This window comes from Rattus rattus, chromosome 5, assembly GCF_011064425.1.
Source record: "Rattus rattus isolate New Zealand chromosome 5, Rrattus_CSIRO_v1, whole genome shotgun sequence".
Taxonomy (NCBI): Eukaryota; Metazoa; Chordata; class Mammalia; order Rodentia; family Muridae; genus Rattus; species Rattus rattus.
In genome coordinates, this window is record NC_046158.1 from 5,440,095 (window position 1) to 5,454,946 (window position 14,852).

The 14,852-nt window shown below is 51.4% G+C and overlaps 2 protein-coding genes across 3 annotated transcripts; one reads left to right on the plus strand and one right to left on the minus strand.

Annotated features, from left to right (window-relative positions):
- Positions 1–1,476: 1,476 nt before the first annotated feature.
- LOC116901192 (putative methyltransferase C9orf114 homolog) lies at positions 1,477–8,942 on the plus strand. 2 transcript variants are annotated; one of them, XM_032902884.1, is made up of 12 exons: positions 1,477–1,558; positions 2,013–2,058; positions 2,257–2,385; positions 4,019–4,178; positions 4,884–4,973; positions 5,062–5,111; positions 5,254–5,384; positions 6,379–6,451; positions 6,545–6,643; positions 7,121–7,223; positions 7,340–7,487; positions 8,232–8,942. In XM_032902884.1, the coding sequence occupies exons 1-12, from the start codon at positions 1,523–1,525 to the stop codon at positions 8,298–8,300; spliced, it is 1,134 nt and encodes a 377-aa protein (XP_032758775.1). In that variant the 5' UTR covers positions 1,477–1,522; the 3' UTR covers positions 8,301–8,942. The 2 variants fall into 2 exon arrangements, with proteins under 2 accessions (XP_032758775.1, XP_032758776.1); XM_032902885.1 differs by lacking the exon at positions 1,477–1,558 and adding an exon at positions 1,589–1,886.
- LOC116901193 (endonuclease G, mitochondrial) lies at positions 8,207–10,835 on the minus strand. Its single transcript, XM_032902886.1, has 3 exons — positions 10,245–10,835; positions 9,341–9,450; positions 8,207–8,721 (listed from the first exon to the last, which is right to left on the minus strand). Exons 1-3 carry the CDS (start codon positions 10,734–10,736, stop codon positions 8,439–8,441), a joined length of 885 nt encoding a protein of 294 aa, XP_032758777.1. The 5' UTR covers positions 10,737–10,835; the 3' UTR covers positions 8,207–8,438.
- Between the last annotated feature and the right edge of the window lie 4,017 nt (positions 10,836–14,852).

The window sequence follows — 14,852 nt, forward strand, 5'->3', positions numbered from 1 at the left end:
ACTGCGTGTGTTTCCAGAAAAGAGGCCATGTCTTGGGGTTGAAGCCATCCTTTCCCAGTGTCTATCTGGACTATTGGGTTGGGGCCAGTTCTGGGTCTCAGCCTACTCCTCTGTGGGTTGCCTGTAGGGTTTTGATTGTTTCTGGCCTCTCTGCCTGGGGCAGGGAAAGGGTGGAATATCAGGCCGGTCCCACCTTAGCCTGCCGAGGCTCTGTGGCTTCTCTACATCTTCTCCTGTGACCTCAGGATGTTGCTACTGTTCCTAATAAAGTTTTAAGTTATTAGAACCCTCAAGGCAGCTGCTCTCTTCCTTTAGACTGCCTGCTAAACAGGGCTCGGAATAGCTGGAAGGGACCTCAGAGAACCATCTTTATGGAGAAGGGGTGTGGGGACAGACTGGAAACTTGGAACTCATCTGAAGTCAGGCGACTTGTTCACGGCCATCCAAATTCAGAAACAAGGTGTATGCTATGTTCCTCGCGCTCAGAGTAAGCAAGTTGTAGGCTGGGTTAGGGTGTTCGTGTGTGGACAGGAATGGGGTCAAGAACAGCCTCCCAGGTACACAGAAGTGGGATCTGGTCCCTAGTTCTGGCTCCGCTAAAGAGTTCGCAGCCCAAACCTCAGGCCTAGCTATTTCTCAACCAGCTAATATAACTGAAACCGTTCATTCTGATCTGAGTTCTATCTCACGGCCCGTTAGTTAGTTACCTTCCTTCATATAAATACAAATAAATAAATAATACTTTTAAAAAAGATTTATTTATTTATGTATGCGAGTACACTGCAGCTGTCTTCAGATACACCAGAAGAGGGCATCCGATCCCACTACAGATAGTTGTGAGCCACCATGTGGTTGCTGGGAATTGAACTCTGGACCTCTGGAAGAGCAGTTAGTGCTCTTAACCACTGAGCCATCTCTCCAGGACCCTAAATAATACTTTTTATATTTTTGGTTGTGAGCCTAGCCTTTAACCGCCGAGCCATCTCTCCAGCCCTAAATAATACTTTTTAAAAACACCCTGTATCCATTTTTTTTATTTATTTAAAGTACGACGACAAAACAAACAAATTAGATTGATAAAGAGTGAAGTCTGGACAAGGCTGGAGATATAGGGCACTGGTGGAGCCCTTTATTTAGCATATTGACATATTTGTATTCCTAGGAAAAAGAATGAATGGATAAATAAAAAGAAAGTGCAAATGAACGGGAATAACCTCCTAGTTATTTCCAGTAGGATTTCCTTACATAAAACATGGAAGCTGACTATCACCAGGGTACCAATCCAAAGGGCAGCACAGAGCCTTACTGGGTTCAGGACAGCTTGGTGCAGTAAACTCGTTGCCCTGGAGACAGGGCACCAGAGCTGCAGCCTCCGAATGCGCACGTGGAGTTTCCGAGCTCCACCTCAGCCTGGCTCCCAGGACACGCCCCACGTTCGCCTGGGTCTCTGATTGGGTCGCTCTGGAGAGGTGTGGCCGGAAGAGGCGTGACTAATTGGCAAGCGCATGTTTTTCCTGGCAACATGGCGGAGCGCCCGGGGAAGCGTCCCTGTGGCCCGGTAGGTGGCGAACGCATGGGTTCCGGGGTAGTCCGGGGAGCTGCAGCGTCTCACAGTGGTGTCGGCCTGGGCTTCTGCTACCTCCTCGCTCTTGGTCCGAGGCCTGAGCGTGTGGGGTTAGCTGATCCGGTCTGCATTCATCCGCAGGGCGACGGTGTCCTGAGTCCTCTCCTGGCTTGTTTTCTGATTTCTAGGGCCGCTTTTAGGACAGACCTGTGTTCCCCTCCCCTCAGTTTCTTCTTTTGCCCCATGGAAATTCATTCCTCAACTTCCTGGTTGCTTACTGTGCCGGACCTGATCCCAGGCATTGTGCACAGCGAGTCCCTGGGTACTTCCTTCCACCCTGCCTGATTTTGAGAGAGTCAATTGGTGGAAGCCTCGCAGGGATGCTCCTCTCTTATATGTGGCAGTTCAGCCTCTCATTCTTCCTCCTTCCTTCCTTCCTTCCTTGCAGGGTGAACACGGCCAAAGGGTTGAATGGCGAAAATGGAAGCAGCAGAGTAAGTAAAGGTCGAGGCGGAGTTGGGCAAGCGTTCTGAGAGCCTCCCTTCCCTCCTACTGCCCCGCCAAACCCTCATTGGGTCTCAATATATCCAAGTGGAGCTGCATTGGCGTCTTCTCCAGAGCCCAGGCTGGCTCAGTGAGAGGGAACTCTCCTCACTATGCCAAGTCCTCTTCTCCCACCAATTCTTCTCCAGAGAAAGAGGAGAAAAAAAAGTGGAAGGACCTCAAGATAATGAAAAAACTGGAGCGGCAGCGTGCCCAAGAGGAACAGGCTAAGCGCCAAGAGGAGGAGGAAGAGGCGGCTGCCCAGAGGAGCAACCAAGGTAAGCAGCTGGGCCTGGAGAGGTCACAGGTTGTGGCCTGCAGCAGACCCTCTCATCGAACCTGCTCCCAGCTCAGACCCCTTGAGCACTTTCTTGAGTTTTGTTATTTAATTTCCTACTGGAAACATGTTCCTATTTCCCCATTATATCTGACACATGCTGAAAATTATACACAAAGCTGTGAAGAGGAACGGTTTTGCAGGCTCTGATTTGGGACTTCTAACATTGTGACCTGTGGTGTAGGAGGAGAACGCTGTGTGACAGCCCGAGTCCTGGTTGTAAGCTTCTGGACCTGGCTCTCCCTATCTTGTGTTATGCCCTGAGTGGTCTGTGTCAGTGCATTCTCCCTAACAGAATATCTTTTGCTGCCCATGGTGATGCACACAGCCACCCTCTCAGCACCAGGGAGCTGAGGTGAGAAGATGGAGAACTCAAGGCTAATCCTGGCAGGTAGTGAGGCCCTGTGTAAAAGTCTCATTGGTGCCTGTGTGTGAGCGATATCACTGTACCTTTGAGGGGCCCAGAGACAAGAACCTGAGACACGAAACATCCATTCATGGTCCCTGGCAGTGATGTCTAACTGCCCCCTCCTTCTGATAAAGAAACCGCAGGAGGGGACGACTGTGGTGGATCCTCTCCAGCCAGGCCACCAATCTCCTATCTCAGCTACCCACCACTTCTGGGACTGCAGGCGGGATACATACATGGCTTTCCTGGGTGAAGGCCATTGTTTCCAGGATCCTGTGCTTGTCTGGGTACCGGTTTGTCAATGCTCATGTCCTCCAGTTGGTGAGCTTTCATATAGAAATCCCCCTTCCCGTACTGAAAGCCAAGTCCAGACTACTGTGACATCTGGTACTTTATTAATAACGAGGACAAGCCTCTTTCCTTATTAAACACAGATAAACAGGTGGCTTTTTTTCATAAATATATTCAAATGAGTTCAGCCTGGTACCTTAAATCTGTACTTTCTCTCACTTGGGAAGTTGACACGGGAAGATCATGTTTGAGAGTAAGGTGAGGACTACAGGAGGACTCCCCATCAAAAAGGGAAAACAAACAAACGAACAAAAACACCAGCCAGTGATTTGTAAATGTTGATTGGATCCCAAGGTGTGGATGCTGCAGGCAGATGGAGGATCTGATGCTTCCTGGAGCTTCTGTAATATCAAATGCTCATTATACTTTTGCTGTGTTCTTTAAGATTTGTTCATGTGTTTTACATATCTGGATGTTTTGTCTGCATGCACAACTGAAAACAAGAAGGCGGCACTGGATCCCCTGGGTCTGTAGTTTTAGGGGATTGTGAGCCATCGTGTGGGTGGGAACTGATCTCAGGACCTGTGGAAGAGCAGCCTGAGTTTAGCTCTTCTCATCCACACTTGACAGCTAAGCCAGGAGGTGGATATAGGCCAGTGCTGCCGACTGATGCTTTACCCTGTCCTCTGGGCTTTCTTATTTTAAGAAGCCTTGGGGGCTTTAGTTCCTGAAGAGATTGAAGCCAAGAGAAGCTTGATGATCTCAAAATTCTGTGTCAGACAGTTCTCTTCCCCTGAGCCACGGGACACATGCAAGGGAGGGGAGGCCCACAGCCCATCAGACTGACTAAGGAACACCCCCCTGCCTCTGCTAGGACGGCCTTACACCCTGAGTGTGGCCCTGCCAGGCTCCATCCTGGACAACGCCCAGTCACCTGAACTCCGCACCTACCTGGCTGGCCAGATCGCCAGAGCCTGCGCCATCTTCTGTGTGGATGAGATTGTGGTGTTCGATGAGGAGGGCCAGGATACCAAGTGAGTCTTTGGGGAGAGGGGAGGACCAGCAGGGTGGCTGTGGCTTTGTCCTGCTCCTCGTGCCCTGCCCGGCTGCCTGGGAGGAGCTCTCAAAGGCAGCTGCAGATGAACCTTGTCTCTCCCTGGGTGCTAGAGAGTGGACTTGGTTTTGCCCATGCTCTACTCTGAAGCACATGACACCCAGCACTTCCCTGACTGTGGGTTTGTGTAACATTTCTTTCCAGTGCTTGTATACAAACACCAGTGTGGGTGTGGAGATTGGAAGGCAGTGTGAGCCGAGCACTGGTGGCACACGCCTTTGATCCCAGCACCCAGGAGGCAGAAGCAGGCGGATCTCTGAGAGTTCAGGGAGAGCCTGGTCTACAGAGCAAGGAGGACTGCCAGGGTACACCAAGAAACCGGGACTCAGGGGTTGGGGATTTAGCTCAGTGGTTAGAGCGCTTGCCTAGGAAGTGCAAGGCCTTGGGTTTGGTCCTCAGCTCCGGAAAAAAAAATGAACCAAAAAAAAAAAAAAAAAAAAAAAAAGAAACCTGGTCTCCAAAAAAGAAGTGGGAAAAAAAAAAAAAAAAAAAAAAGAAACTGGCAGGAGTGAGATTGTCAGGCCTCCTTTCCCGATGTGGTTGTGGGCATGGAATTTAGGTCCTCAGGATTAGCCATCTCAGCAGCCCAGCACGTTGGTCTGGAGGCCTGTCTTACTCTTTCCAGGAGTGTGGAGGGAGAATTCAGGGGTGTCGGCAAGAAGGGGCAGGCATGCGTCCAGCTGGCCCGCATCCTGCAATACCTGGAGTGTCCACAGTAAGTGTGAGGTGAGGGTGGCATCACCTTTGAGGTAGCTGGGGGGCAGCCTCCCCCGGACGGTCCTGACAGCTGCATTCCTGCCTAGGTATCTGAGGAAGGCGTTCTTCCCCAAGCACCAGGATCTGCAGTTTGCAGGTACGGCTGCTGTGCCTGTCCCATCCCCCCTGGCTCATCCTCAGGCACTGAGAAATCATCCCGCTCCACAGACAGCTCCAGGTAGGAAGGCAGGCCCGGAGTAGAGCCTGACCCTGAAGTCACCCTCCTGTCCCCTGCCCAGGAATCCTCAACCCATTGGACAGCCCTCACCACATGCGTCAGGATGAAGAATCTGAGTTCAGAGAAGGTGTCGTGGTGGACCGGCCCACCAAGGCTGGCCACGGCTCTTTGGTCAACTGTGGAATGAAGAAGGTAGGAGTGGGAAGGCGGGCTGTGGTACACTTGGGGACACTTGCTAGCTATGAAAGACAGGTAAGGACACATGAACGAGGAGACCTGGACTCCAGGCCTGCTGTGAAACACTAATTAACCCAAAGTGGGGCTCCAGAGAGGAGCCCCTCGCGGCTGCAGAGGTGGCTCACAGGCTACAGAGCACGGCTGCTCTTGCAGAGGACCCACGTTCAACACGCACAACCCTGCTGTGGATCACAAAGCCCTGGAACTCCCTTCCGGGGAATCTGGTGCCCTCTTGTGGCCTCCATGGGCCCCAGACATGAGCATAACTCCCTGGCACACATGCAGCCAAAATACCCACACACCTAAGGAAGCGAGATTTCTGGATTTCTTGTTGGCGCTGTGCTGTTTTTCTGTTGATTTCGTCCCTGAGCTTTAATCATGCTGTGACCTGTTCTCATGATGGTATGTTCTCAGCTTTGCTGTTTTTAAGGTTAGGTAGATTTAAATTTTTCCATCTTCATTCTGTGTGAGAGAGAGTGTGTGGGTTAATAGGCTCATGCCAAGGAATGAGTGTGAGGTCAAAGGGTAACTTGGCAGCTGTCAGTTCTCCCACTGTGTAGGAAGTGAACTCAGGTCCTCAGGCTTGGGGACGGGAGCCTTTACCCGGTGAACCGTCTTGCCGGATCCAAGTGTAGCTCACTTGGAGTCTGCTATTGAGGAACCCTAGGCTCACGGGGATTAACTGACTCCTCAGACTCCTCCCACTAACACATGGCAAAGCCACCACCATAGGAAACCGACTTCATCTCTTCATGGACACTGACTCTCTCTGTGTTGTAAGCCCTGGGCTTGCATTGCTGACCAATGCCCTGTATAATTGTTGTGCATGAACAGCCCTTCTTAGCAGGTCCCACCCACTGCCAGAAACAGGGTGGCACATTGACCTGGGGTCTCTGAGGACATTGTCCCCTTTGTGTTGTGGCTCTCACTTGTGCTCGCTTCTCTTCAGGAAGTGAAGATTGATAAGAAACTGGACCCTGGCCTTCGGGTGACCGTGCGACTGAACCAGCAGCAGCTCCCAGGTATTGGGGCTACCTTGACCCTGACAGCTGCCCCTTAGAGCCGCCTCCTCCCTCCCGGCCTCCTTGGTTTTCACAGCCTGTCCTATTCTCCAGAGTGCAAGACGTACAAAGGAACAGTCGTGTCGTCACAGGACCCCCGCACCAAAGCTGGTCTCTACTGGGGCTACACTGTCCGGCTGGCCTCCTGCCTCAGTAAGAACTGACGTCCCTCCCCGAGTGTCCATCTGTCCCCTTGTGAGACCCACAGATCAGGGTCTGTCCTACCAGGGTGTGTGTAGGTGAAGCCTCCTCTAGTCTCTGGTCTCATCTCTGGTACCCCAGTCTCCCCAAACATCTCTGCGAATGCTAAGAACATGTGAGAACAGGAGGTGCTTGGCCCCTATCCTGCTGCCGTCTCAGCTCTAGGGAGGCCAGCACAGAAATCTCACTGTCATCTGAGACCAGCTTAGATACCTGAGAGCGAGACCTTGCTGTCTTAAGTATCATGACTGCTAAACGTCGTCTGGGGCTTGGGAGCTCCTCCCTGCCTACCCCGAATGTTCCCCAGGCAAGGTCAGTGTCCCAAGAGCAGTAGATGCCTTCTTTACCTGACCTCTCCCTCCACCTGACCCTACACTGTACTAGACACACAGCCGAGAGCAAGACCCCACTGAGTCTGCCCACCCCCAGGCGCTGTGTTTGCCGAGGCTCCCTTCCAGGATGGGTATGACCTGACCATTGGGACATCAGAACGTGGCTCCAGCGTGGCCTCTGCCCAGCTGCCCAACTTCAGGTGAGTGCTGCTTAGTACAGGGACTGGCCCTGCTCCACAGCGGGTTAGGGACCTTAAGCTCTGGAGACTGCAGTCAGTGGAGCCTTGACGTCAGTGTCTTCCTCTCTGGGCCCCAGGCATGCTCTTGTGGTGTTCGGAGGCCTCCAAGGGCTAGAAGCTGGAGTGGATGCTGACCCGAACCTTGAAGTGGCTGACCCCAGTGTCCTCTTCGACTTTTATGTCAACACATGCCCTAGCCAGGGCAGTCGTACCATCCGCACCGAGGTAAGCCCCAGTCACTGGCACCTAGTTCTTGTGACCCACACAGCATGCCTTTTCTAAAGGATACTTAGGGATGTTTTGTCTGCATGTACTTGTGTCCTTCTGTACATCGGAAGAGGGCGTTGGATCCCAGGAGACTACAGTTAGGAACTGTCATGTGCATTCTGAGAATTGAACTCAGGACTTGAGGAAATGCAGCCAGTGCCCTTAACCACTGAGCCATCTCTCCAGCCCCATTTAAACAGCTTTTCTGAAGCTGGGATCTTTACCACAGCAAACTAGGGGCAGGACCTGGATACAAGAGCACAGGAGTTGCCTTCCTGGCCCTGTAATAGTCTCACGTGCCTAGGCCAAGGGACCCAGGTGTCCTGTCTGTCCCTCTGCAGGCCCTCTTGCTTGGTTTTTTAACCCATCCCCCCTCCGCGTGTCCCCTCTGGGTGTTAGACATTTCTGTGCTGGGGGAAAGTGGAACAAGATCCCAGCATCCATAGATCCATGCAACCATCCTTGAGGCCAGCATGGGCTGTGTCCCTATGGGGATCACGGGGGAGGCTCTGTTCCTCCTTCAGCCTCAGGGGCGGTGACTCTGCAGATGAGCAGCCCCAGTCTCCCTGTCTGAAGCCCTGCCCATGTTACTAATTCCTGCCAACCAGTCATCTTTCCCCTCCTGGCTCTGAGGTAGATCCCACATGGGGCTCTGAAAAGGAAGGCTGCCTGCCTAACAGGTCACAACTTATTTTGTTCCAGGAGGCCATACTCATCTCACTGGCCGCTCTGCAGCCTGGCCTCACCCAGGGAGGGGCGCGACCCACCTGACACCCTCTGGATCCAGGATGTAGAGGAAGCAGCAAGACATGGAGGATCACAGGGAGTAGAGATGGTCAAGACTTCTCTCCAAGAATAACTGCCTTTAATGCGAGCCGTCTCCCAGAGTCTTGAGTGAGTCCTGCTCCATCACTTGCTACCAGCAGTGATGGCCTTGAGGTTTCCAGCTCGAGCCAGAATATTGGGCACGAAGAGCAATCCCGAGGCCCGCTCGATGCTCTCGATGGGCACTAGGAAGCGCTCCAAAGGGAGAGTCTCATCCACGGGGGCATTGGGCATCACATAGGAACGCAGCTCGATTTGCCCACTGGCTGCCTCCAGGATCAACACCTTGAAGAAGTGTGTGGGCACTGCCACGTGGTTCTTCCCGATAACCTGGTACTTCACGTAGGACTTCCCGTCAGCCTCGGTCCTGTGGATAGACCCAGGCACAGGTGGCCAAGAGGCCTGGTTAGATTCCAGGTCACCTCTTCCAGGAAGCCTCTCTGACCTAACTTCCAACAAGAAGTTTGTTTGTGCCTGATTCCTCCTTTGGTCTGGGAACTATGTATGGTGGGGACCAATGCTTTTCTGCCCAATGCTGGTTCAGACAGAATGGGTGGCAATAAATGAAGGTAGAGGAATGAGTTCTAATGAGTTCTCTAGACCTGGATGCTCACCCAGGCTCACACGACTAGAACCTGTCCCATAGGCCGTACACCAAACAAGCATGAGTGGAGGCCATGATTGATGCTCAGTGGACACCATACATTTCCTCAACAGCTGCCGCCTCGTGCAGCCTGTGCTGGTGACACTTCCTGCGACTGTCCAGAGGAGCAAAACTGGCTCTCTTGTCTGGCAGATCAGAGGCAGAGATGAGAGAGACCCTTGTGTAGCAACGGGTTACAGGTGGTGAGGCATGAGAAGCGGGGGGCAAAGGCAGTTGTGAGGCCAGGCACCTGTGGGCACAACAGAGTTCTAGGCCACCCTAAGGTCTCCGGCTACAGTGATGCAGAAAGCAGGAGGTTGGAGAACAGGAGCTGCAGGCTTACCTGGGCAGGAAAAGAGGCCCTGTGCAGACATAAACGTTTTGGTAAGTTCGAGTCAAGCTGCGGCTGTACTTCTCAAGGTTGTTCCAGGCATGCTGGTTGAGGTGTGGCACCTGGTGGGAGAAGCCAGGCTCAGGAGCACACCTCGGACCTTCTATTAGGGATGTCCCAAGTCCTAAGGTTGATTCCCAAACATTTGAAGGACAGGGCTCAAGAAAGGGGTCACTCCTTCAGGCGCTGTGACTACAGGTGTTAAGCCAGTGCTAGCCACACCCCATCCCTGGCACTCCAAATCTTTAAGCTTTCCCCAACTCAAAGTAAGGAAAGAGGGAACATTAGTCACTCAGAGACCCCTAAGGTCCCTTGAAACTCCCAAACCACAGGACAAGCTCTAAAAAAGGTGTGAGTAATTCCAGCACTCAGGAGGCAGAGGTAGGCAGATCTCTTGAGTTCCAGGGTAGCCTGGGCTACACAGAGAAACCCTGTCTCGAAACTTCGAGCAACAAAAAGGGGTGGAGTGTTGTGCGGGCTCCTGTTCATCTCCATCCACTGGATGGATGTCCCAGAAACCTACTTCATGATCAAGGCCCTGCTGGGAGCAGGTGCAGTGCTAACAATGTGTCCTGGTTGTGTGACTGGCACCAGCAGCCCAACTTCGTGGCAGCTGTTTCCCTGGCAGCTGCTGTAGGCCAGCTCCAGGGTTCCCTGAGGAAGCACTTTGGGTGGCTTACTATTGACATTGCTGTAGCTAATCACTGCTTAGTGCACTGCTTCCCACGGGAGGCTGAAGAGGGATGAACCCGGGACTCTCCAGTGCGACCATAGGATTCCTCCCTCCCGCCACCATGCACGTGTAAAGTAAGATCTAGGAGCTGCGTTGAGGCGGGCAACCAGGATCCGGGACTACCTGAGGCGCTACGTTGCTCAGGTAGAAGGTGTCGTCCATGGCCCGCTGACTCCAGCGGTGATTGGCGGCGGCCGCCAAGTGGCCGCGGTCAAAGCCACTGCCGCGGTAGTCCGCATTGGTGGCGCGGTGGTACGAGTGCACAGAATCGTCCTCGCGGAAGTCGCAGGCGCGACGGTCCCCATCGCCACGGAGCCGCTCTGGCCTCAGCTGCTCCAACACCCAGAGCGCACCGCGCGTGCGCGGGTCGTAGCTCAGCACGTAGGACTCGCGGCTCCGGAGCTGCGCCACGCCGGGCAGCCCGTACTTGGCCAACTCTCCGGTGCCGCCAGCCGGTCCTCCGGGCAGCGCGGGAAGATCGGCCGCGACAACCGGCAACACTGGCACTCGGCCCAGCAGCCCCGGCCCTTTACCCTCCCGCCGCCGCCAATGCTCTGCCGCAGCGCCCAGGCCCGCGCCCAGTGCCAGGGTCAAACCGGCCCGTAGCGCGCGCATGCCTACCGGAGGACCAGCGCGCTACCGAAAGAAAAAAAAGCTACTGCAAAAATGCGAAGGAGCCTGTGCCGTGTCCCCCACGCCCTTCAGCTGCCCTTTTAAGACGCGGCCGGGGCCTGGTACCGCCCTACCCGCTTGCCATTGGTCGTCCACGTCTGGCTCCGCCTCGCCTTGTACTGCTCACAAGTCCCTGGGAAATCTAGTTGCCTTTTTTTTTTTTTTTTTCTTTTCTTTTTTTTCAGAGCTGGGGACCGAACCCAGGGCCTTGTGCTTGCTAGGCAAGCGCTCTACCACTGAGCTAAATCCCCAACCCCAAATCTAGTTGCTTTTAAACAGGACAGAACCCCAAATCTGTCAGACCCCTCCTGTGCACCCATCCTCCTGCCACCAAATGAGCGAAGGATTCCTGTAGATTGACTAACAGTAGGACGCAGGTGAAGACTGTAGCTGCAGATAACCGCCTGGAATCGAAGCTTGCTAATAAGGTTAACAAAAAACAGCTATACTTCCTGGTGCCTTAACTTCTCAACCCGTTTCATGGGTTGGGCCTGGCAAGTTGGTTGTGTAGGCCAGTGATTCCTGTCCACAGGACAGGGGTTGGATAAGAATATTTCCTGCATATCATATGAAGCAATATTTAACCTATGAATATATTAAGACAGCAACCTTATTAAGGTGAAGGAAGAACGATATGTAAAAAATGAAGAAAATTGGGCTGAGAGTGTACAGTCACAGCTATACCCATTAGCATGAGACATAACCAATTATGCATTAAAAGATAATTGGGGTAGGGCGCTGGAGAAATGGTTCAGCGGTTAAGAGCATTGACTGTTCCCAAGGTCCTGAGTTCAATTCCCAGCAACCAAATGGTGGCTCACAAATATCTTTAATGGAATTTGATGCCCCCTTCTGGTGTGTCTGAAGACAGCGACAGTGTAATCATATAAATAAAATAAGTCTTTTAAAAAAGATAAATAGGGACATAGGGCATCTGTACATGTTGACAAACAAAGGGTATTGGAGGGAAATCATATAAATACATTTGGTTGATTGGTGATTTTTTTTTTTTTTTTTTTTAAGACAGGGTTTCTCTGTGTAGCCCTGGCTGTCCTGGAACTCAGAGATCTGCTTACCTCTGCCGCCCAAGTGCTGGAAATAAAGGTGTGCCACCATGGACCATTGAAAAAAATTAATGGAAAAAAAAGAACAAAGTTTGGGCTGAAGTCATAGTGCAGCATTCAGAGCACTTGTTGGTCTAGCAATGGTCCCAGGTTCAGTTCCCAGCACCTACATGCAGGCCACAACCATCTGTAACACCAAAGGATTTGTAGGCAAAACACCTATACAGACAACATAATTTTGTTTTCTTTTGTTTTAAAATTTTGGGGTTGGGGATTTAGCTCAGTGGTAGAGCGCTTGCCTAGCAAGTGCAAGGCCCTGGGTTCGGTCCCCAGCTCCGAAAAAAAAAAAGAAAAAAAAATTTATTTACAGTGAGTACACTGTACCTGGGTGAATACATGTGCAATGGTATAAAACCTTGTGATTTGTGTGATGGCTAATTTGTCTAAATGTTAGAAGTTTTCTGTGAGATGTACAGAGGGGAACGAAAACTTGTGTAAAGATAAATGACTTATGTTGCCATGGTGATTTTTCCAGGTCTGAATAAACATCTGTGTAGTACTGCCTGTTGTCATATGTGTGAGCACCACTGTCTGGTTGGTTCTTGTTACTGCAGGCTGTATCTTTTCTCTGGTTTTGGTTTTTGTTGCTGGCTGGCTGTTCACAGATTCAGAGAGGTGTTGCACCAATCTTCTGTGAACACTACTTTCTACTTTATTCTCCTTCTTGTAGGCTGTATTTTTTTCTGTTTTTGGTTTTTGTTTCTGGGTGTGCCTTTCTCTGTTCACTGACTCCAAATAATGCCACATCTTTCTGTGAACAAAGCTTTGAATTTGTTTCCGTGACTGGTTTGCTGTTAGGACAGACATGTCTGGGAGCTGTGGCTCAAGAAGGGCCAGGAGATGTCCTGAGTCTAGGTCTGGGGTATGCATGAGCTCCAGGAGCTGAGAGACGTCCACCAATCTTTTTCTTTTTTTCTTGTGTGAATACTCCACTTTCTGGTTGTTTCTTGTTTCTCCTGATAGAGAGGAAAGGTTGGACTTGTGTTTTGGGTGTCATAGAGAGGTCTTTGTCATGAGTGCCACTTTCTTGTTGTTTCTCGGGGGTTTTTGTTTTATTTTTCTTGTTTGTTGTGGTGTTGTGTTGTGTTTGTGTTTCTCATTACAAGATGACTTTGATAAAGTGACTTGGACTTTGATGGCTATATTAACATGAAGCAGGTTACGTCTACCACATTCTACAGGTTTCCTTCACCAAAGAAGAGGCCAGAAAGCTGGTTCCTGGCCCCACAGGGGAGCGCACCAGTAACCAAGCAACTGTGGATGCTTACTTCCCCCTATCTCGCCCAGACTGGGGTTTTCACACCACTGAGGGTGAGAGCAGGTCCTTAGACTACTGTCAGGTTCTGCTGTTAGGTCAGGAAGCTGCAAGAAAGCCCACAAATTTGTCCAGAGCGTATGACATTAGGCATGGAGAAAATGAAAGGCCTGCAGCTTTTGTGGAGAGGGTCATGGAGACATTTCAACAATAGTCCCCAATGGACTCTGCACCGGAGGCAAAGGCAGCAGTTACTCTAGCTTTTATTAATCATGCAGCACCAGATATTTAGAAGAAGCTCTAGAGGGTTCAGTGGTTAGGAGAAAGGAATGTGAGGGACTTAGTGGCACAGAAGGTATTTTAAAAGAGAGAGAGAGAGAGACTGCAGAGGAGAAGCAGATGAGAGGGCAGAAGCAAAAGACTTGAGATCTGGCAACGATCCTTTTGGCAGCCATGGCCAAACCAGAAGTCCATAGGAGATGCCTAAAACAGATAACTTCAGAAGAAGGAGGCAAGGGGGCCCTGAAGACCAAAAGCAGCCCCTCCCCAAACCCGGAGTAACCCTAAAAGTAAAAGTAAAACCCACCAGCTATTCTGCAGATAATTAATAAAGTTTAACATTCTGTCTTGGTAAAACGTGAAGATAAATCCTGCTCATCAATTTATAAATGACTTCCCAGTGGCTAAAGAAACAAAAACAGAGGACCTCTTAGAGGCTCTAGAAAATTGGACTATTGAGCCTCCACTAAGAAGCCCTAACTCGGCCAACTGCATGTGACCTCCCTAGACCCGGGGATGCATACTCAGACTGGGGGCCCTGGTGTCAGCCAATGGCTAATGTGTCACCAATTGGCAGAAGGTGGCCCCGCCCTGTTTACACATCAGTGCAGCAGTGACCTCCTGGTTAAAGATGATGCCAGAATAACTCATTACCAGCCTTTCTTCTTGAATGCCCCAGGATCACTTCAGCTGCCCTGCTACCTGACCTTGTCCTCAATGGGCCTCTTCATAACTGCCCAGATGAATGCAGAGGTACCATGGCTCACCAATGGCAACAGACCCATCTGGGATGGACAGAGCTATGCTGGGGCAGCAGTGGTCACAAACACCGAGAACATATGGGCAGAGTTACTCCTGACAGGAATGTCAGCCCAGAAAGCTGAAGTGACAGGTCTGACTAAGGCGTTAGAGCTGAGAAAGACAAGACACCGATGGCGGCTGTGCCTTTGCTAGCACTCACATCTGTGGGGCTATTTACAGGGAGAGAAACCTTCTGAAGGCAGAAGAGCCCCACTCCATCCCAAAGTACAGCAAACAGCCCGGTGGGTGGCCCTGGAAATTGGATCCCTCATGTCCTTGATGCCTTAGACCCAGGAGACCCCACACTCTCTGATGAGACAGAAGGTGTGAGCTGGGCCACAAGCTTTCCCCTGTCTCAGTGTTATATGATGGAGGGTAGCTGACTACAAACTAATTGTACCAGAGAAAATGGGTACAAGCATACTGAAAAGGATCCATCGTTCTTCACATGGGACCCTGAGGATGCAGGATTTAACCCACTAGTCCCACATCAGGATTAGAGATGCCCATTTGAAAACCGCTGATGGGGCTGGAGAGACCACTCAGCGGTTAAGAGCACTGACTGCACTCCCTGCCCCGTAACCCCGTGGGAGAGAGAGC